The 24,550-nt window shown below is 38.0% G+C and overlaps 1 protein-coding gene across 1 annotated transcript in view; it reads left to right on the top strand.

Moving 5' to 3' along the window:
• The first annotated feature begins 924 nt into the window (after positions 1–924).
• Positions 925–24,550, top strand: part of PGAP1 (post-GPI attachment to proteins inositol deacylase 1) — a 76,992-nt gene continuing 53,366 nt past the window's right edge. Inside the window, exons 1-5 of the mRNA XM_032354283.1 lie at positions 925–1,034; positions 1,218–1,582; positions 7,676–7,829; positions 13,117–13,292; positions 22,723–22,894. Coding sequence (XP_032210174.1) covers positions 977–1,034; positions 1,218–1,582; positions 7,676–7,829; positions 13,117–13,292; positions 22,723–22,894 — 925 coding nt within the window. The 5' untranslated portion in view covers positions 925–976. The remainder of the gene's footprint in view (positions 1,035–1,217; positions 1,583–7,675; positions 7,830–13,116; positions 13,293–22,722; positions 22,895–24,550) is intronic.

Below are 24,550 nucleotides of genomic sequence, written 5' to 3'. Positions count from 1 at the left end.
TGAGCTCCCAGACTCGAAGAATTTATTACCTCTTTTATGGACGACTTCAATCCTTTTCCAAATGATTTGTTATCTTGTACACTAACTCGTCCCTAATCCCCCCCCACACACACCCCAGGTGCTCTTATATCTGAATGTTACAGGATTGCAGAAGAAACCATAAGCTTCCTTTCAGTTTTAAAATTCTTTGATTCTACCAGCCAGACCTCCTCCACACAGAAAAAAAAAAATACATGAGAACCAGTAAAACTGAACTGAACTGAAATCTAGTCAGTGTGAAAAGTAATTCTAAGGAAAATTTTGCAATTAGCCACCTCCCCACCCCATCTGCTCTTGGGTCAGATTTAAAGAATGGTCCACCGTCTTTCTTCTCATAACATTTGAGTGTTTTGAAGTCGCTATTCGTGATTATGGTTTTTGAACTGCTTTTTCTCCTCTGCTTTGTGCAAAACCAAACTTAATTCTTCTAAACGAATTAAGTCACTTGAGAGTCCGAGTGGAAGCTCGAGCGACACCGCCTCCTCGCACTGACGCGGAACCGGCTTCCGAAGAGGGGTTCCAGGGAGCAAGACAGGACAGCGCCGAACCGGTCCCCGCCCTCCCCGGCCCCCGACATCTGCTGGAAGCGTCAGGGGTCACGGAAACTTTGATGTAGTGTTTTCAAGACCAGCGAGGCTTTCTGTGACTCAGGCTTCCATGTTACACCGAGTACGGAACGTTGCCGACCTGCTGGTGATTTTTGTGTGCCGCGGCTCTGAAGCGCGGTCGCCTTCGGGGTAACGTCTGCGGTCCAAGAGGAGGGAAACACGCTTGTCCCTCCTCACGCTAACTGGTCCAGGGGGCTGTGGGCGCGCTCGGTGGCCGCTGGGAGAACCGAAATGGCAGAGGCCTGAGGCGTTTCAGAACTGAGAGGGAAGGGTTTTTAAACTGCGCAGGGAGAGGTCTCCGACGCGACAGCGGAAGGCTCCCAGGGCTAATGGCCTCCTGCCCGCGCCGGGTCGGCTCCGCACCGGGAACCGCCTCCCCCTCTCCAGGTTAACCCCCCCCCCATGCCCACACTCCCTGCCCCAGCCCTTCCCTCTCTAGCCTCCGAGGCTCCTGCGCCCGCCTCTTCTTTCCCTCGCCCTTCCTCCTTTCCCTTCTCCTCACCCACCCACCTCTTCCCCCTCGGTCTGTCCAACCTAACCCGCTTCGCCCCCCTTTTCTTTTCCCCCCAGACTCGCGCTCCCGCCACAAGCGCCACCTCTTCTCTCAACCAGATGCCAGACGGGAGGCGCAGCAGGCCGACTGCGCGCACGCGCACTGCGCGGCGGGCGCCTGGGCAGGCGGGGCGTCTGCGCAGGCGTGCGCTGCTCCGGCTTCGCTCCCGCGCCGGCGGCTAGGCGTTCTTCGGCTGGTTCAGTCGGACTTGGGGCCGCGCGCCGGCGGCGGCACCATGTTTCTTCAGTCAGTCAGTTTCTGGAATCTGGCGTTTTATGCCCTTATGGTTTTCATGGCAACCCTGGGGCTGTGGGACGTCTTCTTCGGCTTCGAGGAGAACAAGTGCAGTATGAGCTATATGTTTGAGTACCCGGAGTATCAGGTGAGGTTCGGCAGTCTCACCTGGGCGCTCTGAGACTCGGGCCCCTCCTGCGGGTTTCTCCCCACTTGGGCTCCCGCGCCTCTCCGGCTCCCTTATGCCAACCTCGTCTCTGGTTTTCTTTCGCTCCCGAAGACTCTGCAGACCGCCCCCACCCCACCCGCTACCCTCACCTACCCTTTGTGTCCTCTCAACAGTGGGGTGTCAGGTAGATGGTTCCCTGAAGCATCCTCCCGGCCCCCCTCGTAGCTCTCCCCTGTCCCTCCGCTCCCTTCCCGGACCCAAACCCCAGGTACAGATTCTTCCGACTCCCCGGGCCCACCCCACCCCCCCATTCCTAGAGACGCAACCTCAGCCCCTTTCCCTAAACCCAGACCCCTATTTCCCCGCGTTCCTGCCTTAACAGGTGCCCCAGACCCTCCTTTGCTTTCCACGCGCCTAAATTCTCACCATCCCGCGCCGTGATTTGCACGTCAGCTTTCGCCTTTCTGGAAAGGGGCTGAGCTGCTGCGGAGTGTGCAGTGGCTGGATCCCAAGACTGCCTTTGCGACTCCGGGGTTTGACTCCGGCGGGAGAGGCTCACCTGATAAGGAATTAAGTGGAGAACTACTGAGTCTCCCTCCCGTCAAGTTCGCGGAGCCTCCGGTTCGGTAGGTTGTGGGTCCGTGCGTGTGCGCACACGCCCGTGTTTCTGCACGTCGTCTCTGAGCAGTTCATCCAGAATCCGTCTCGGAGTGTTTTTGTTTTCTCACCGGGTTTGCAATTTGGGGGAGACCCGGCCTGCCCGGAGCGCGCACTTGCGCGCCGCCCCCCGCCTCTTCAGTTCTGTTTTGACCATTTTCAATCGCAGTTGCTTCGTCAGGTCGGCACAGTGGAGTCTAGAATTTCATTCATGACCCCCTGTAGTGATAAGTTACACAAGTGCCCAAAGACATTTCTCCTGAATGATTGTCCTACTTGTAAACGCATCCCCCAGTTACTGAATACGTGTCACATGGTAACTCCCTGCCATAAAAAGTACATGTGCTGGAATATGTTACTGATAAAACGCATTTTAAATATACTTTAAAAATAATATTATTTAAGGGGAAGCATGCAGATCGTGATTGCCTCTGTGTAAAGGTCATTATGGAGGAGGAGATTACTTGATTAATGCTATTATTTAGATCCTAAAACTACCTAAGGTTTAGATTGCTGAAGAACGTCTTTTCCTCGTGGGCAAAATTCTAGTTTAGATTTCATCTGTTTCGAGCTCTTTATCGTGGTTTTGCATCAATGCTTATAAGAGAGTGGAAGAACTTGATACCAAATGCTGTTGAAGGAGATTTTAACGTGTTACTGTTGTCTCGGTTTCTAAGCACATATGCTGGTTAATGTTTCTCAGAGGTTATGCATAGTTAAGTACGTGGGCTTTTAGTTTAGTTTTCTTTTTTAACTGAAAATAGAGCCCTTATACTAATTTTTCTGTGGTTTAATAATTGGGAAAACTCAACAGGTTGAAGTAGGTCACTTTAGTTTTGTATTGTGTTGAAGAGTTTGATTAAAACAAAATTATCTCGAACAATACAGAACTAATGCCCATTTATTTTGAGATTGTCCACAATTATTGAAGCTATTTTAATATCTGCGGTAGTGGAAATCGCTTAGTGTTTTGAGAACAAAGCACATGTACTCATAGATCTATTTCTTGCTTCAAAGTTAACTGGAAAGACAGAAAATTAGCTAGTGCAAGAGAGCTATTTGACTTTTCTTTTTTTTAATTGTTGAGTAGTCTGTATTTAGTTATTTTGATTTAGGCTCCCTTTTTGAGGTTACTGTTAATAATTTGTCAGTACAGTAATAATTACAGTGGCTGGAGTTTCTGATATGCATTTTTCAGTAGATTTTTTATTTTTATGATGTAAAAATATGTTAATTAATTACAGTATTTATACTTGATTCTTAGACCTTTTATTGTGCAGATCAGGTCATGTTATTTTAGAAATACAGTTAAAACCTGTCTATAGAAATGAGTCACTTTGAAATGTAGTGAGATTTCTGGATAACTGAGGTAATTCTATTAAGAACCAGTGGGTTTTAATGAATATATATTCTAAATATATTTTATATGTATTGTTTATTTTTAGTTACATTTTATAGTAAGCTTTTTAATTGTTCACAGAGTGACTCCAGCATTTGAGATGACATAGTTGTTGGGTTTTCTCCTTGATGCCTTTTTCTTTTTTTAATTCTTATTTACTTATTCTTTAGCCGAATGTTAGAGGAAATGAAAGGTAGTTGAACTTTATTCCCCATTTTAAAAATTAAAGGTAAGACAGAAATTTGAGCTTATTTGTAAAAATGAAGTGTTAATTTTAAAATTGTTTGAGTAGGGGTGCCTGGGAGGCTCAGTCTGTTAAATGTCTGCTTTTGCCTCAGGTGGTGATGGGGGGGCTCCTGGGATCAGAGCCCCAGCATTGGAATTCCTGCTCAGCAGAGTCTGATTGACTCTCTCTCTCTCTCTCCCTCTCTGCCCCTCCCCACTGCTTGTTCTCTCCCTCTCTCTCTCGCTCTCTTTCTCTCTCTCAAAAAAAAATTAAATAAAGTCTTAAAAAAAAAAACTAAAAAGTTGTTTTGAGTATTCATTTTCTACCTTTGGATTTCCAAAATTTGCTTGTTCAGAGTTAACTGAACATCTCACAAACCTACCAGGCAAAATACACATTATCCTTTCAAGCTTCTTGCTTTATTATGATGCAAGGCAAAGCTTTTATTTGGTAGCAAACAGTTTTGGCAAATTGCAGAATTGGAGAAGAAACATCTGTGTTGTTTTCTCCTATACAGCAATCTATTTGGCTGTCCTCAGATATGTGATCTAATTGTTCTTGTCTGAAAGAAAATGTTGATATTGGAAAACACGAATCATACTTTTATTATTAAGTGTGATGTTTGCTTAGCAAATAGCTTATTGAATAACTCTTTCAAGTGTATTCTAGATACTGGGTATGGGTGAGGGAATTAGAGATGAATCAGACTTTGTGCCTTTATGTCTTTATAATTTTTATTTCTTTATAATACAATGGGGGAGACAGGATGTAATGGACAGTTAAAATATAATGTGCTAAATCATAATTTCACAGTAAGTGCATATGAGGGTCTTCACAGAAGAAAGCATCCAAAGCATCCATTCATCTTTGATAGTCAAAGGCTGTAGAGAAGGTGTGGCAAATTAGAGGATACACACACACACACACACACACACACACACAGAGTTCATGAAGAGCAGAAACGAGAAAACTGCAGGAATAAAGAATAGCATTTGTGAAGGTAGGAAGGCACCAGGACACATTGTGTAAGTGGTATGGATAGAATATAAACTGCTAACATCGGTTGCCTTCTGGGTAGGGAATTAGATGGCTAAAGGACTAGGGGTAGGAGAAAGCCTTTTCATTATACATCCATTGAGTCTTGAATTTTGAAGCATATTAAAATTTTTAAAACCTAGCATGTGTAAGTTAAAAGAATGGTAAGAATAATTGAAGACAGATTTTAGAGGGTCTCTCAGGCCTTTATCATCTATTAATCAGGAAACACAGGAGGTGTATGTTTTAACATGATATTTCTAATTATATTTTATTTTATGTTATTTGAGGGGTTGAGTGGGGTGGAAGGGCAAGAGGGAAGGGGAGAGAGAAAATCTTAAGCAGGCTTTATACTCCGCCTGAAGGCCAACTCATGGCTCTCTCTCAGGACCTTGAGATCCTGACCAGAGCGGATGCTTAATTAACTGAGCCACGCAGGTGCCCCACAAGGTAATTCTTGACAGCAGTATGGACTATGGATTGGGTAGGGAGGTTATGACCATTCTGAAAGATTCACCTCTCCCTAGGTCTTTTTATTAAGCTGGAGTCCTTAGGGGTGGAATGGGCAAAGGGCTGAGAAGAGTTCTTTGTAAGATCTTTAAAACTGTATTCATTTTAATCAAAATCTTTTTTCCTTTTTATTAATTATGGGCCTCAAATTTTAATTTTCCAGTTTTAATTTACAGGTAAAAAATATATATCATAAAATAGACAATAGTTTCTTGAATCAGTATTTTTCTAGCACTTGGGAACTCGTTAGAATTTTTGTCTTTTGAAAGGGCTCTGGGTTAGAGATTAAAAGGAACTGTACTAAGGCAGAGTCAAGAGAGGATGAACAGCAGAGGCAGGATTGTGGAGATATTTAAGTATAAAGGTAATTTGATTTTGATTAAACGTCTGTTTTGGGGAGGGGTTCTCATTTAAAGTAATCTATATAAAATAATATAAAATATATGGGGATCTTTTTGCTATAAGTTTTCTTTTTAAGTCCCTTGACCCTCTTTTTCTTCATCAGCATCCTTTCCATATGCCTGTACTTTTTCTGTCTTCAATCTGGTCACAGCCCTTCTTGTTTCTTCCTGCCACTCCCAGCTTGTACTCTGGAATGCAATTTTGCCATATGCTAATAGTTTCCTGTTTTTTCTGAGTTAATATTCAATTAGTTCAAAACTTTGTTTAGCTAATATACTAAAAAGAATGATCTAATACTCATGTACTGTCATATCCGAAGGTGTACTAAATTGGGAGGAGTTGGAGATTAATGGTTTTTTTTTTTTGCTTCATGTGTGCTTAAAATATTGTATCATTTCAGTTTGATTATATATTGTGCATAGTTAATATTAGGACAAATTTGAATTGAAGTCTATATATATATATATATATATATATATATATATATATATATGTATTTGGAGAGATGAAATTGCTAATATCCTAAACAGTAAGCTCACAATTTCTAAAGATATTTTCAGTTGTTATTAACACAGATTGTTTATGTTAATATTTTTAAAATAATATTCAGGAATGTGCATGAATGATCAGAATTCTGCTTTGTAGAACAGTGAGGTTTTTCAGTGTTACTAATATTTACAGGCTTTAAAATTCATTTAGTATTTAAAATTTTTATCAACCACATGTACAGCCCTGTTAGATCATTAAATCTATTGATGTCTGCTTAAATAAATCTACTGCTCAATGTAACTGGCTTCATTTTTAATGGTTTCTATAATTTAAAAAGGAGCAGAAGAAGGGAGTGTACTTTACCACCACTTTTATAGATTCCTACCTTTTGGGGATGATGTTACATGAATTACTGGCTTATTTGTTATAAAATAATATAAATAAATGTTATAAAATAATATAAATTGCAGAGTAGTTTAAGGCTTGCTGACAAACCATACACCTGGTCCACAAAACCCAAAACAGATGCTAACTCATTGGAATGTTTATGGTGAGGAGAGTGTGCATGTCTTGACCCAAGACATGGCTGTAAGATTCATATTAATTTGTAAAGCACATTGCAGGTCAAAGCATATTAAGTTGAGAGGCCAGAAAGCTGCATTGTAAAACAAAATTACTTTCCTTTGAATGATGTAACAACTGGATGATGTAGTTGAGCCTATGTAAAAGGAGAGGCGTTACAAAACAGTTTAAAATAGCAAAAAAGAATTGATTTGATAATGGAAAGCCTTCATCATTTCTAAGGATAATTGACACAGATACTATATTAAGTACATTTCCAATTATATTAACAAATAATTTGCTGACATACCCCAGTGTCTTTCTTGTGTCAGTGACTATTTTGAATAATTTATATTAATTAGAGTTTCAAGTAGTTCAATTTTTTAAAAAAAATTTATTTATTTGAGAGAGAGAGAGAGAGAGACACAGAGAGAGCATGAGAGGGGAGAAGGTGAGTGGGAGAAGCAGACTCCCCGCGGAACTGGGAGCCCGATGCAGGACTCGATGCCGGGATTCTGGAATCACGGCTTGAGCTGAAGGCAGTGGCTTAACCAACTGAGCCACCTAGGCGCCCCTAGGTAGTTCCATTTTATGCATTCCTGAAGACTGCGTGGTTCAAAACTCACGTAATTCAAGATGTGTTCTACGTATGAATAAAAGTAAAAGTGCAGTTTTATTATCAGTAATATTTTTACACTGTTTCAAATGTGTATAATTCCGAATTGGGCACAGTAGACTGAATTGTATTAATACAACTGATTAAAGTGGAATTGCCTTTTCTTCCCCCCTGCAGAAAATAGAACTTCCAAAGAAACTGGCAAAACGCTATCCTGCATATGAATTATATCTTTATGGAGAAGGATCCTATGCTGAAGAACACAAAATTCTCCCTTTGACTGGTATTCCAGTTCTCTTTCTTCCTGGTAATGCTGGAAGTTATAAGCAAGGTAAGTCTTGGAAATAATTTTGAAAGCTATAAAATTCAATCAAAGAATTTACCAGATTCATATTCTATGTACTATGCTAAGCATACAGGAGACACAGATATTTGACATATTGTCTGGAGGGAAAAAATATAAGTACAAAGAATAGTTGAAGACCACTTAGTGTAAGACAGAGAAAACAGGATGGAGTAGGTAGGATAAGTGACACAGGGATCCGGGAATCAGCAGAAGAAAGGTTTATGTTGAAAATGGAAGGTAGAGAAAACATAACCTAGAATACTGAGTAGAGAAGTAAATTGGTTTATGTTTTGCTAAACAAGAGAAAAGGTTGGTTTCTTTCTTTTGGAGCTATTTAAATCATATCTAGAAATACTGATGGGAACACAGAAAGGTGAAGATAGGGAAGCTTTGTAGATAGATTCCAAGTTGAATGTTGGCCTGGAGATAATAGCAGTTATTTCTGGCATAACAATCAAGTAATCTGGAAGTAATTTCATTTCAAATATACTTTTTGACTATTAACTGGCATATTCTTTTATATAATAAGAATTCTTTCGGGGATGCCTGGGTGGCTCAGTTAGTTAAGCTCGTCATTATTCCAGGGTCCTGGGACCAAGTCCCATATGCAGCTCCCTACTCAGCAGTGAGTCTGATGCTCCCCCTGCTCGTTCTTTCTCTCTCTCTCTCTCTCTCTAATAAATAAAATATTTAACAAAAAAAAATTCATCCAGGTTGTTGTATGAGCTGTGATTCATATTTTTTTCACTCTATGTTATCCCATTATATGGCTATACCATAGTTTAAATATTCTGTCTTTGGATACTAATGTTATTTATATTTATTGGTAATTTCAAGTAAAGAACATTTTTCTTACTTTGGATCACATAAGCCCATGTTTCTGTAAGATGTATGCTATAATGTAATTCATGTCACAGGTTATATGTATCCTTCTGTTGTTACTGGCTGTGCTTATTTATACTCCCAGAAATACTATATTATACTTCCCTTTGCTTCACATCCTTGAAAGCATTAGAATTGTCAGATTTTTAAATTCTATACAGTATAGTAGGTGTGATTTATTTTTAAAAAATTATTACTCTGGCTTTGCTGTGTAGAGAATATGCTGTAAAGGGGCAAGAGTGAAAGAAGGAAAGATAACATCATTAATCATCAGGGAAATGCAAATCAAAACCATAAGGATAGATGTAATTTCATACCCACTAGGGTAGCTATAATCTAAAATCTATAATCTAAAAGATAATATCAAGGGTCATTGAGGATATGAAGAAATTGAAACCCTTATCCATTGTTGGTGGGAATATAAAATGGTAGAGCCACTTTGGAAAAACAGTTTGGCAGTTATTCAGAATGTTAAACATAGAGTTTTAAGCTTAGCAATTCTGCTATAGGTATCTACCCGAGAAAAATGAAAATGTACTCTCACACGAAAACTTGTTTGCAAATGTTCACAGCTACACTATTCAAATTAACTAAAATGGAGAAACAACCCAACATCAACTAAAGAATGGATAAATAAAATACATACATATAATGGAATATTATTCAGCAGTAAAAAGGAATGAATGATGAAAGAAGAAAATTACAAGTCAATATCCTGGATGAGCCTAGATGCAGAAATCCTTAGCAAAGTATTAGCAAACCAAATCCAACCATACATGATCAAGTGGGATTTATTCCAGAGATGGAAGAAGGTTCAGTATCCACAAATCAATCCATATGATACAATTACATTAATACAATGAGAGATGAAAATCATATGATCATCTTAATAGATGTAACAAAAGCCTTTGACAACATTCAGTATTCATTTATGATAAAAATTCAAAATAGTGGGTATAGAGGGACTGTACCTCAACATAATAAAGGCCATATAGGACAGTCCTACAGCTAATGTTATGCTCAATGGTGAGAAGCTGAAAGCTTTTCCTCTAATTCTAGGAACAAGACAAAGATGCCCACTCTCACCAGTTTTATTTAACATCGTATTGGAAGTCCAAGCCACAGCAGTAAGGCCAGAAAAGTTTTTAAAAGCCATCCAAATTGGAAAGGAAGAAGTAAAATAGTCACTATTTGCAGATGACATATATAGAAAATCCTCAAGACTCCAAAAAAAACTGTTAGAATTAATAAGTGAGTTTAGTGAAATGTAGGATACAAAATCAATATACAGAGATCTATGGTGTTTCTAATAAATAATGAGAAATTAAGAAAACAATCTCATTTTCAATTGCATTGAAAAGAGTAAATACCTAGGAATAAATTTAACAAAGGAGGCGAAAGATCTCTACACTGAAAACTTTAAGACTCCGATGAAAGAAAAGAAAAATAAATGGAAATCTATTCTGTGCTTATGGATTGGAAACATTAGTTCTGTTAAAATGTCCATACTGCCAAAAGCAATCTACAGATTCTGTGTAACACCTATCAAAATTCTGATGGTATACTTCATAGAAGTAGAACAAATAATTCTAAAATTTGTCTGGAGCCACAGAAGATCCCAAATAGCCAGAGCAGTCTTGAGAAAGAACAAAGCTAGAAGTACCTCACTTCCTGATTTCAAACTGTATTACAGAACTGTAGTAATCAAAACAGTGCAGTATTGATAAAAACAACAACAACAACAAACCATACACAAGTCAGTGGAAGAGAATTGAGAGCCCAGAAGTAAACCCACACATACATGGTCAATTTATCTCTGATAAAAAAGTGAAGAACATACAATGGAGAAAGGACAGTCTCTTCTATAAATAGTTTTCGGAAAACTGGATAGCCATAAGCAAAAGAATGAAACTAGGCCACTGTCTTCCACTATACACAAAAATTAACACAAAGTGGATTAAAGGCTTGTGTATAACACCTGAGTCCTTACAACTGCTAGAAGAAAATATAGACAGTGGGGCGCTTGGGTGGCTCAGTCGTTAAGCGTCTGCCTTGGGCTCAGGTAGTGATCCCAGGATCCTGGGATTGAGCCCTACATTGGGCTTCCTGCTCAGAGGGAAGCCTGCTTCTCCCTCTCCCACTTCCCCTGCTTGTGTTCCCTCTCTTGCTGTCTCTCTGTCAAATAAATAAATAAAATCTTTAAAAAAAAAATATATATATATATGGTAAGCTCCTTGACATGGGTCTTAGCAACATCTTCGTGGATCTCACTCCGAAGCACGGGAAACAAAAGTAAAAATAAATGGTACTACACCAAACTAAAAAGCTTCCGCACAGCAAAGGAAACCATTAAAGTGAAAAGGCAGTTTACTTAATGGGATAAGATATTCGTAAACCATATATACAATAGGGGGTTAATACCCAAAATATATTAAGAACTTACATAACTCAACAAAAAACAGCCCGATTGAAAAATAAATAGACATTGTTGTAAAGAGGACATACAGGTCGCTAACAGGCACATGAAAAGACAATATCACTAACAGGGAAATGCAAATCAAAACACATATCATCTTATACTTGTTAGACTACTACCGACAAGGATCTAGTACTCTCAGGCAAATAACAGGAATGGAATCTTGCCATTTGCAATAACATGGATGGACCTTGAGACTATTATGCTAAGTGAAATGAATCAGACCAAAAAAGAAGAGTACCATATGGTTTCACTGAAATTTGGAATTTTCAAAAGTAAATAAAAAATAAACTCAGAGATAAAGAGAACAAACTGCCGGTTACCAAAGGGTAAGGGGATCGGGAGTGAACAAAATGAGTGAAAGGAACTAGTTGTATGTGATGGATGGTAAATAGATTTGTGGTGATGATGACTTTGTAGTGTATACAGGTGCTGAATTGTAAAACGGCACACCTGAAGCTTATATAATAAAAAGGAATTAATAAACTGATAACATGAGTTACCTGGTACAATGTGGATAAACCTTGAAAACATAAGTGAAAGAAGCTGGTCTTAAAAACCCATATATATGATCACATTTATAGAAATGTCCAGAATAGGGACGCCTGGGTGGCTCAGTCATTAAGCATCTGCCTTTGGCTCAGGTAATGATCCCAGGGTCCTGGACTCGAGCCCCACATCTGGCCCCCTGCTTATCAGGAAGCCTACTTCTCCCACTCCCCCTGCTTCCTTTCCCTCTCTCTCTGTGTCTCTCTCTGTCAAATAAATAAAATCTTAAAAGAAAACAAAAAAGAAATGTCCAGAATAGGCAAATCCATAGGAACAGAAAGTAAATTAGTATTTTCCAGGATTGGGGGGAAAAGAGGATGAGGAATGACTGCTAATGAGTATGGGGTTTTCTTTTTGGGGTAATTAAAAAATAGAGTAGTAGAATTTTGTGAATATACTAAAAATCATTGAATTGTACTTTTTACATAAGTTGTATAGTATGTGAATTGTATATGTTAAAAAAATGGAATGGCAAAAAGCTATTTTGTTTGCTAAACCATACACTGCAACTTTTAATACTAATTAATGCAGTCAATTTACAAATTTTTGGAAGGATTTACAGAGCAAAACCTAAGACTGGAAGCAGGTAGACCAGTGAAGAAACTATTAGGGTATTTAAGGCAAGAGATGATGGTGCTTAGATTAAGAAGATGGTGGAAGTGGTGAGAAATGTTGATTGGGGTTATATTTAGAAAGTGGAGGATGATAGGATTTACTGATGGATTGGAGGTCATGTGTAAAAAAAGAAAAAAACAGATCAAGCATAAATATCTTAACCAAGTGACGAGCATACATTTCTTTTTTTTAAATTTTTATTTACTTATTTTTTTTTAAGATTTTACTTATTTATCTGGCAGAGAGAGATCACAAGCAGGCACAAAGGCAGGCAGAGAGAGAGGGGGCAAGTAGGCTCCCCACTGAGCAGATAGCCCCATGCGGGGCTCCAAAGGCAGAGGCTTTAACCCACTGAACCACCCAGGTGCCCCAAGCATACATTTCTTGTAGGAATTTTCTCATTCTTAAAGTCCTCAAGTGTGACTTATTCATACAGATGGCTAACATTTCTTTTCTTCAAAGTATTCTCCTCCCTTTTAGTTATTTTCCCTAATCAAGTGCAAGTGGGTAAAGAATGAAAGACCTGTTTACTTTATATTTAATTTAAATTTAAAAAACATTTAGGGCACAAGACACACAATACAAACAACGGTTTGTTCTTCTAAATTGATATTGAAGGATGTCACCCTGAGGTAGGTTGTTTATATTCAGAGTATGGGGTAAAGTTATTTGTTAAGAGACTTTGAAGCAAGAATGGTTGCAACTTTTAGAAATTTTGCTTAATGTACACTTCGCACTTTTCCTCTGCAGTTCGTTCTATTGGTTCTATTGCACTTAGAAAAGCAGAAGATATTGACTTCAAGTACCACTTTGACTTCTTTAGTGTGAATTTCAATGAAGAACTGGTGGCACTGTATGGTGGAAGTCTTCAGAGACAGACCAAGTTTGTACATGAATGCATTAAAACAATTCTCAAACTCTATAAGGTAAGAGATAGACATGCATATCAATAGTGATCACCTATTAGCGTTTTTAAGGGATTCAACATATTTTAAATCATTTATTTGTTTATATGGAAGTTGAAGTGCAGATAAAGCAGAGTTTTTTTATTGTTTGTTTGTGTGTGAGGCTGTTGTTTTGAACTCTGTGGTTCTTGAAGTTTAAATTGAATTTACAAGAAACTTCTTGTGAATTTAGGGGAAGAATTTTTTTTAACTTACAAATTAGAAGCGCATTGAATTTCCTAAAGACTATTAGTGTGGGTTTCTGCCTCTAGTTATGAATAACTTGTATTAGGGTAGACCGCGTCCATATGTAAGCAATTATAAAACTAATCAAAATATCTGAAGCACATGTTTTCAGGTATTGGACAACCAAGTAGTAAAGGACCATGATCCCTGAAAGAAGGAAAACGTGTGAGATGAGCTTCATGATTGTTGTGATTTTCTGCCTGAAAGCATTTCCCAGACCATGGGATAAGTAGGTGGAGGTTAAGCAGAGTACACTGATATAACTGAACTGAAGAACGCAGAGATCAGCATTTGGGGCTACTGGAGTGGTTAGATTTGGGAAAACTAGACCAAGATAGAAGCTCTAGAAATATGCATCTTTCAGCTTTGAATGAAGTGCTGCATATACACAGGGTAAGAAGCTACAGGGCAATAGTACCAGGGAAGAGGTGATGGGGTGTGTCTACCTCAGGTGCAAGGAATAAAGGACAATATGTTTAGAGAAATTTTAAAAAGAGTGGCGTAACAGTCCAAAAGTCATTCTGTGCCAACCATTCGAAACAGTATCAGGGATAAAATACTACTATACTACCTACTGAGGTGAGCCACTGCCTCCCACGGTATGCTGCAGTGAAACTCCTAGCAAAAACAGCTACTGGGTTATTACGACCTGAATTGAGATTCCAGAAGCAACATGTGCTGGGAAACAGCAGTTCTGATCAGCTAGAACAGAAAGATTTATCAGAACACATTGGACATCATTTGAGATCCCAGAAAGGATGCAATTTAGATATAAGACTGCTTTAGCTCTCAGGAGCTCTTCTGGGATCCACCTAATCCTTAACCATAAGCCTCAAAAATACTGAAGTTATGGATTTATCTGAATATAACTGAACTTAAGTTATGTTTATGATATGCTTAATAAGAGAACAGATGGAGGAGAATCTCAGCAGAGACCTAGGAACTGTAAAAGAGCAAAAAGAAAAATCTAGAACTGAAACAATATATATCAGAGTTGAAAGATTCAGGGGTTGCCTGGGTAGCTCAGTTAAGCATCCAACTCTTAATTTCTGCTAAGGTCATGATCTCAGGGTTGTGAGATTGAGCCCCATGTCGGGATTGGTGCTGGGCGTAGAGCCTGCTTAAGATTCTCTCACTGCCTCTCGCCCTCAAAAATGAAAAATTCAGTAAATAGGCTTCAAGCAGATTGAATACGACAGAACAAGAGATCAGTGAATTTGAAGATCGGACAATAGAAACTATCTGATATAAAACATAGGACAAGGGAATGAAAAGGAAAGAGCCTCAGTAACCAAGCAGTCTAACATTTATGTAATTATAACAACTCTATGAGAAGAGAAAGAAATTGTAGAGGAAAGAATATTTAAAGAACTAATGGCCTCCAATTTTCCAATTTTGATTCAGATTTTCAACCCACAGATCCAAGAAGCCCAGTGAATGTCAAGCAGGATAAACACAAAATCCCACTTAAGTATATCATAGTCAAGTTGTTGAAAACCAAAGTAAAGAGAAAAATCTTAAAAGCATCCAAAGGAAAAAGATCCTTTACCTACATAACAGGATAAACAATAAAAAATACCATGGCTTCAGAAATAGTGAAAGCCAAAAACAACAAGAGAACATCTTAAAGGTCTTGGGGTTGGGGTTAGTAAGGGTACTCTCAAGGTAAAATTGCATACCCAGCAAAAATATCCTTCCAAAGTGAGGGCAAAATAAAGATACTATAGAATTAGAGAAACTGGCAGTTTTTCATTAGTAGACAGAAGGAAATAAAAGAATACCATTAGGTGAACAGCACAGTAATAATTGCTATAGGCAAGATTGATCTGCGGGTGAAAGTTTGAGGAGGACAGAGATATTCACATGATCTCAAAGTATCTTTTCTGAACTACTCAACTACAAAGGGAAAGAATAACTTTATGGTGGAGGAACTTGGCAGACATTGTCTTTTTTTTTTTATTAGTTTTTTTTTTTAAAGATTACATTTATTTATTTGACAGACAAAGATCACAAGTAGGCAGAGAGAGAGGAGGAAGCAGGCTCCCTGCTGAGCAGAGAGCCTGATGTGCAGCTTGATCCCAGGACCCTGGGATCATGACCTGAGCCGAAGGCAGAGGCTTTAACCCACTGAGCCACCCAGGCACCCCTGGCAGACATCATCTTAAAGAAGATTAACATCACCAGTTATAAGACATATTGACATGATGCATTGAGAAGGATGCAGCATAATTTCTGTGGCATTATTGTGGCACTACACACACACACACACACACACCACATCTTCTTTATCCGTTTATTCATTCGATAGACATTTGGGCTGTTTTCATAGTTTGGCTATTGTTGATAGTGCTGCTATAAACATTGGGGTATGTGTGCCCCTTCAGATCAATATTTTTGTATCCTTTGGGTAAATACCTAATAGTGCAATTGCTGGGTCATAGGATAGTTCTATTTTAAACTTTTTCAGGAACTTCCATACTGTTTTCCACAGTTGCTGCACCAGTTTCCATTCCTACCAACAGTGTAAGAGGTTTCCCCTTTCTCTGTTATCCTTGCCAACATTCGTTGTTTCCTGTGTTGTTAATTTTAGCCATTCACACAGGTGTGAGGGGTTAGCTCATCATGGTTTTGATTTGTATTTCCCTGATGATAAGTGATGTAGACCATCTTTTTATGTGTCGGTCAGCCATCTGTATGTCTTCTTTGGAAAAATGTCTGTTCATGTCTTCTTATCACCCATTCTTAACTTTATTTTTTTGGATATTGAGTTTAGTGAGTTTTTTATAGATTTTGGATCCTAACGCTTTATCAGACATGTCATTTGCAAATATCTTCTCCCATTCCATAGATTGGCTTTTTGTTTTGTTGCTTCCTTTGCTGTGCAGAAGCTTTTTATCTTGATGTCTCAGTAGTTCATTCTTGTCATTAATAGATAGAGGAAATAAAAGAGCACTAGGTGTGATATTTAAGTGATGAATTACTAGTTTCTACTCCTGAAATCAGTATCATTCTATATGTTAACTAGAATTTAAATAAAAACTTGAAACAAAAATAAAATGAAAACAAAAACACATCATCAGAATTTCTAAAATAAAAGTAGTGGTTAGAAGAAATACTGTAGTCCAAAATGCTTACATTAGAGAAGAACAAGGTTTAAAAACAATGATCTAACCTTTCCTTTTTTAAATTATTATTATTATTTTTAAGATTTTATTTATTTATTTGACAGAGAGCACAGCAGGGGGAGAAGCAGGTTCTCCGCTGAGCAGAGAGCCCGACATGGGACTCTATCCCAGTACCCTAGGATAATGACCTGAGCCAAAGGCACAGACACTTAACCTACTGAGCCACCCAGGCGCTCCTATTTTTTTTTTTTTTTTAAATTTAAGATTTATTTGAGAGACAGCACAAGCAAGGGGAGGGGCAGAGGAAGAGGGAGAGGCCCCCCACTGATCAGGGAGCCTGAAGCTGGGCTTGATCCCAGGACTCTGGGATCATGACCTGAGCCAAAGGCAGATGCTTAACCGACTGAGCCACCCAAGTGCCCCTAATCCAATCTTACAAAATAAGAATCTTATCATGATCCCAGTGTCCTGGGATGGAGCCCCGCATTGGGCTGTCTGCTCCGCAGAGAGCCTGCTTCCTCCTCTCTCTTTCTCTGCCTGCCTCTCTGCCTACTTGTAATCTCTGTCTGTCAAATAAATAAAATCAATCTTTAAAAAAAATAAGAATCTTAGAGAAAGGAGAACAAAATAAACTCAGAGTAGATGTAAGGAAACAAACATGAGAATAGAAATCAAGGAAACAGAAAAGTAGAGGGGGAAAAAAGTGATACCAATGGCTGATTTCTCTAAGAGATCTAAAAATTGGTAAACCCATATCTAGGTTGATTAAGAAAAAAGGGGAAGGGACAAATTTACAAGAGCCTACAGATACTAAGGCTCTACAGAGCCTACAGATACTAAGAAGCTATTAAAGGATTGTTGTGAACAACATTATGCCAATATATTTGACAACGCAAATGGTATTCTCAAATCCCTTGAAACATAAATTATAAAACAGGCACAAGAAGAAACAGAATGTCTGTCTAGCCTATATCTGTTCAAAATTTTTTGAGTTTGTAACTAAAAATCTTACTGCCAAGAAAACTCTAGAGCTAAATGACTTCAGTGGTGAGTTCTGTGACACATTTAAGGAAGAAATAATACCCATCTTATACAAACTCAGAAAATAGAGGAAAAGACAGTATGTATAAGTTCATTTTAAGAAATCTGCAAACCCAGATTATCAAAGTCAGACATTGACATTGTTTAAAAAGAAAATAGACCTAGTATTCCTCATGAACATAGATGTAAGATCCTCAACAAAAAATTAGGCTATAAATCCAGTAGTATTTTATTTATTTAATTTTTAAAAAGATTTTATTTCTTTGTTTGACAGAGAGAGAGAGAGAAAGCAGAAGTAGGCAGAGCAGCAGGCAGAGAGAGAGGGAGAAGCAGGCTCTCTGTCAAGCAGGGAGCCCGATGTGGGCCTTGATCCCAGGATCAAGTTATACCTGAGCCAAAGGCAGCCACTTAACTGACTGAGCCACCCAGGTGCCCCAATATCCAATAATATTTTAAAGTATAATATGACTTCATAGGATTTATCCCAGGAATGGAAAGTTGGTTTAATATTCAAATATCAATCACTGTAATCCATCATAGGATTTTGTCTCAGTAGATGAAGAAAGCTCGTTTGGCTACATGCAGCATCCGTTCATGATTTAAGATAAAAACAGCAAAAACTCAGCTCATTAGGAATAGATACAAAGGTTAAGAATTGTTTCTGTATCAGATAAGATACTTATTGAATAAGATAAATAAGATGTGATCACAAAGTGAAATTTCCATGTTATTTGCAATAAATGCCTTTAATGCTTCATACCAGGTAGTTTTTTTTCCTTTATTTTTCAGCTTCTTTCTATTTCTATCATCCCTTCGGACAGAGGGTCCTAGTTGGTACAGTAAGAGCAGGAAAAGAAATAAAATTAATAAAGATAAAAAAGGATTGAAAGTTGTCTGTATTAACAAATGACATAAATATACAGAAATATTTAAAGGAGTTTACAGAAAATTATTAGAATTCATGACTGAATTTAGCCAGATCACAGGGAAAATGGTCAATATTCAAAAACAAGTGAACAAATGGAAAGTGAGATTTTTTTTTTAAGATTTTATTTATTTTTTTGACAGACAGATCACAAGTAGGCAGAGAGGCAGGCAGAGAGAGAGGGGGAAGCAGGCTCCCTGCTGAGCTGAGAGCATAACTGTGTAGCTGTAGTAATCCAGGCAGTGTGATATTCCCATGCATCTTGAAAACGAACTTTAGGCATGATTCTTTGCATTAGCCAGAATTTAAAAGTTACTTCAATAGCAAGTAATTTTTGAGCTTAAGTCTATACTAAATACTGTAGGAGGAGACAAGCCCAATTAGGTACAGGACCTTTTATGTATCTGATATTTATTAGATAAGATAAATATGATGTCATTACAAAGTGAGATATATCTCCATAAATGTCATTCCCTCCTGTATTTTTTTTCCCCTAGTGACTGCATATTCAATTTATAATAAAACTAGTAAACTTTATTTTAAGTTGAGACTTTTAGAAAGTAAGGTTCCCTTACAATCACAACCAGGTACAATAGGAGTTCAAGACAACTGAATCTTGTTGAATGGACAGGATTTGAGTGTGGGAAAGTGAGAGGACATAGATGGAGAAAACCTCATTTATTCATCACATGAATCTGCATGCAGCTATAGAAGTGAATAAAACAGAAATCCAAGCCCTCATGGACCTCATGTTCTAGTGGGGAGAGGCAAAGAGTGAACAGCATAATAAGAAAAATATATACTATCTTATCTTATATCTTATCTAATATCTAAAATATATACTATCTTATCTAATATAAGATTATATATATCTTATATATTGATAAATAGTAGGAAAAAAAATAAAACAGGGAAGGGGCATAAGGAGCAAAGGGTAGAGGACTACAATTATAAATAAGGATACCCAGCAAAGACTGTTGAGAAGGAGACGGTTTAATATAAATTAAAGGACCTGAAAGTATCTAGGAAAAGAGTACTCCGAAAAGAGGAAACAAATATATGAAGCAAGCACACGTGTGCTATTTTGGGAAAAAAACCAAGGAGACTAATATGGCTGAAGCAGATACAATAAGTTAGTAAAGGAAAAGTTGGTGGGGAGGGAAAATTATAGAGCATTGTAAGCCAATCTAAAAATTTTTCCTTTTATTTGAAATGATATGGAAAGCCACTGCTGAGATTTTTGAGCAAATGAGAGACATGTTCTGATTTAGGTCTTAAAGATACTATTCCTTGGGTGGTTTCCAGAGTAAACTGAAGGAACATGAAAGTGGAATTAAAGAGACCAGTTAAGCTATTGCAGTAATTCAGGCAAGAGATATTGGTTTAGATCAAGTTGGTAGCATTGGAGGTGTTAAGAAATGGTAAGATTGGTATAAATCTTACAAAGGCCATTACAAGTTTTTTTTTTTTTTAAGATTTTATTTATTTATTTGACAGAGAGATCACAAGTAGGCAGAGAGGCAGGCGGGGGGCGGGGTGGGGATGCAGGCTCCCCATTGAGCAGAGAGCCCGATGCGGGGCTCGATCCCAGGACCCTGAGATCATGACCTGAGCCAAAGGCAGAGGCCCAACCCACTGAGCCACCCAGGTGCCCCTAAGATTGGTATAAATCTTAAAGGCAACAAGATTTGCTGGCAGATCAGATGTGGAGGGAAACGTGAAACAAAAAGTTGAGGATGACCCAGAATTTTTGGGTGAACAGCTAGAAGGATTGAAATGCCTTTAACTCAGTTGGGGGAGAATATAAGAGGAACAGATTAGTAGGAGATTAAGAGTTTTGTTTTAGGGGTGCCTGCCTGGCTCCGCATGCCATTCTTGATCTAAGGGTTATGAATTCAAGCCCCACATTGGGTGTGGAGCCTACTTTAAAAAAAAAAAAAAAAAGGTTTTGTTTTAGTTAGTATGCAGTTGGAGTTTAAGGTAAGAGCTTAAGAGTAGAGGTCCAGTCTGGAGATGATAATTTGAGGGTTGACAGGATATGGATATAGTTAAAGCCATGAGATTGGATGTGATCATAATGGAGTCAAACTGTGGAAGAAGAGACTGAAAGACTGAGGCCTGAATTCACTCCCATATCAAGAGATGAGGAGAGATGAGAAGAAAATGGCAGGAAACTAAAAAGAAGCAACCAGTGAGGTAAAAGGAGAATCATATTGACAAGGAAACAAAATAAATCATTTTAAAGAAGAAGTAATCTATGTCACATCCTGCTGATCAAATAAAATGAGGATTGAGAATTGGCAGTTAGATTCCTTGGTGACTTGATAATACTTTTGGAGGAGTGTTGAGGTGAAAGCCTGATTGGATTAAACTGATGAGTTTACAAGTATGGAGGTTGAGAAGCTGGGGACAGCAAGTAATAGAGGCAGCTTTTCTGATGAGTTATGCTATAGATACGTAGAGCAAGATGTGGTCACTAAGAGCAAAGTGGGAGTAGTTTCTTTTTTAAGGGAAAATAGTATTTATGTACTGGCAAGAATGATTTGGTAGTGAGGGAGAAATAACAATGCAAGAAAAAAGTGAGAAGAATTGCTGGAGTAATGTACTTAAGAAGGCCATGGGGGAGGGTTTCAGAGCACATATGGAGAGTTTGGCTTTTTCTAAGATCAGTTCTTTTTCTAAGATCAGGGAATAGATCTTTTTCTAAGATCTATTCCCATCATCTGGGAATAGTCTTGGGGATCACCAAGACTATTCCCAGATGATTGTCCAGAAAGACTCATAGGACTCAGCATATAGTTGTACTCATGGTTATGATTTATTACAGTGAAAGGATATAAAGCAACATCAGCGAAGAAAAGGTGCTTGGGGTGGGGTGCCCAACCAACTCAGTTGGTAGAGGATGTGACTCTTGACCTCAGGTTGTGAGTTCGAGCCCCATATTGAATATAAAGATTACTCAAAAATAAAATCTTTTTTTAAAAAAGAGGAAAAGGTAGATGGGTGAAATCCAGAGGAAACCAGGTGTAAGCTTCTAAACATTCTTGCAGGGGAGTCACACCAGATGCATTTAATTTGGATAGCAATGAGTTGTAATGGGTGAAGTGTTGTCTATGAGAGATGCTCATGAGAAATTCAGTGCCCCTAATTTTTCACTGGGGCCTGGCCACATAGATACCCTGTGCTTAACATGTACCAAAAACCCAACCAGAAGGACAGTAGGTATTCAGCATAAACTGTATTTTTTTGCAAAAACAGATTTAGCATAGTGAGCTTTAATTTTACTATTTAGGAAATGATGGGAATATCTGAGAATCTAAGGTCCCAGACTACAGCCCAGAGCCAACTTATATTCAGTCCATTATAAGGATAGCAGTGTCAGGCTTACTATGTTATTCTGCAAAAGGTCCGATTTATTCATAGTGACGGGAGAGAAGTCATAGGTGAAAGATCAGTGTGGAGGGCAATAAGCAAAAGTTTGGTAGTGAAACTGAGGATACTATATAGAGACAAAAGACTTTTAAAAAGCAGTGCTTATTTTAAAAATAGGTGATTGTCAGTGAATAAATGTTATGGAATGCTGGTCTCTTTAAACCCAAGTGCACCATAGAGAAGTAACTTGGTAAGATACATCAATATGATTAGATACTATATTGCCACGGTAACCATAATTTTGAATTTCTGTGGTGATTTCAATTTTAAATAAATGATATTACTTCTTATATCCTATAAAATCTAATATTCTGGTATACACCAAATATAATTACAACTCTTATATCCAATATAACAAATTGTAAGACATGATATACTAGGCCAAGTGTTCTGATTTGGGTTCAGAAAACCAAAGCATAGCTATTAAAAATATTTGGCAGAATACAAAATACAAAATACAAAATAGTGTGTACATACTAATTACAAGTCAATATAAATGTATTTCTGTATATACAAAGTTATATAAATAGTTTAATTTTCTTTTTCTTATAAAATTGCTCATAAGTAGAGGGAAATGTTTAATATTTTTGTTACGATACTAAGACTTCACTGTGCCTTGGTGATTTTTTTTTTTTTTTAATAGGGTCAAGAATTTGCTCCAAAAAGTGTGGCAATAATTGGTCATTCTATGGGTGGCCTTGTTGCAAGAGCATTGCTTACACTGAAAAATTTTAAACAAGATCTGATAAATCTTCTTATCACACAAGCCACCCCTCATGTTGCTCCTGTGATGCCATTAGATCGTTTCATAACAGGTAAGTACTATTACATAAACACTAACCGACCTCTCCATTGTTGTTTAAGATTAAACAGATCCTCACATCTACCTCTAAGAGTGTGCTGCAGATTTATCCATGTGTGAAGCAACTCAGTTTCAAATTAACACCTCCATTTCTTAAATCTTTCTTTGTGACTTTCAACTGAAGCTAATAATTGAAACTGTTGTTAATTTCTCTGTCCATAGTGTTCCACCATGGAGAGCTGTGTCTCATAATCCCTAGACATTTGGGAATCAGTTTAATTACTTTTGGGGATGACTCTGTCTCTTAAAGTATGTTTAAAATTCCTGTGTTTTGTTAACTCTTCCAGTATTCTATTCAAAATAAGCTTATATGTAAGTGAAACAGTAGAAATGGCTTCTTTTTAAATAAATGGATCTACTAATGCTTTATATGGTGTGCTAGAATTGCTAATATTTATTACTGTATTTTGGGTGTTGTATTAAGGACTCTACATGATGTAATATTATCTCACTTGATGCTTAGAGCAGTCCTTTGAGGTAGGTACCATTATTTGCATGTTTAAAGAAAGTCAAGTATTATCTTCACTGTTTATTGAGGTGTGGTACGATAGAATAAAGTCCTTGAAAACAAAGAATTTTTTCCTGATCAGTAAATTTATGCCACTTCTTACCCTATCAAAATTTGCATTATCTTGAGGAAAGAGCTTCAAGAGAGTCTGATTTTATTGTTTTTGAAGGGTAGCGATGGTCTGCCTCTAAAATGTTCAGGCTGAAAGTAATTCTTAGGGTCAGATTGCCTTTCTAGTAATCAGTAAGCCTCTTTCTTATTTATTCTGTATTTATTTCATTTTTCATTAAGCCAGAATTAGAACGAAAAAACAAAAGTTCAAGGGGTGGCACATCCTACGTTTTTAGGAGACCTGTATGACCTTCTGAAGTATATTCCCTGTTTATACTTGATAGAAATACTGGCCTTAAGTAGGAGGAAGGAAGCTGTGCACTGGGCTCCACACCTTAGAGGGCTCTGCTCTGGCATTGCCATTCTCCACGAGGTGAGGATTATATAGGCCAGGCAGCCTCCCCACTTGCAGGTTGTGCCTTTACTTTTGGAAGATGATCTAGGTAACCAGGCCTTCAGACTTCTTCCATGGCCTGTGTGGGCTTCCTACCTGAATCTTACCTAAGGGCAGGGTTGTAAGTAAACTTGAATTGTGGCTAAGGAATGGCTCTGCATGAGATACAGATAGAGCTTGGACATCCTGCATCCTTATAATGCAGGATGGGAAAGAAGAGATGATAGTTCAGTGATGTGTCAGAGATCTGCCCTTCCTGTGCTGCCATAATCTAGTATTCATCGGTGAGGTGTCCTGAAATTTGAAATTTGATCTTGGCCTTCCAGATTATTTCAATGATATATTTGTCAAGGTAGGCAGAGAAAATGTATTGATTTAACAGTGTGTTAGCTGGAAAAAAAAAACCAAAAAAAACCAGTGTGTTAGCTGAAATTTTTACTTTAATTTAAATTTTTAATTTTAAGTATTTAGACAAGGCCATGTGTACCCCATTGGTATTCTTGTCCCAGGACCTGCAGATGTTAGGAATGTTAGGAACTGGGAATCCTTAATCACATTCTAAGTGAATACTGCTGAGATCTTCAGTGGGCGGAGTT

Source organism: Mustela erminea, chromosome 8 (genome assembly GCF_009829155.1).
Source record: "Mustela erminea isolate mMusErm1 chromosome 8, mMusErm1.Pri, whole genome shotgun sequence".
NCBI lineage: Eukaryota > Metazoa > Chordata > Mammalia > Carnivora > Mustelidae > Mustela > Mustela erminea.
This window is presented reverse-complemented; position numbering and strand designations above follow the sequence as displayed.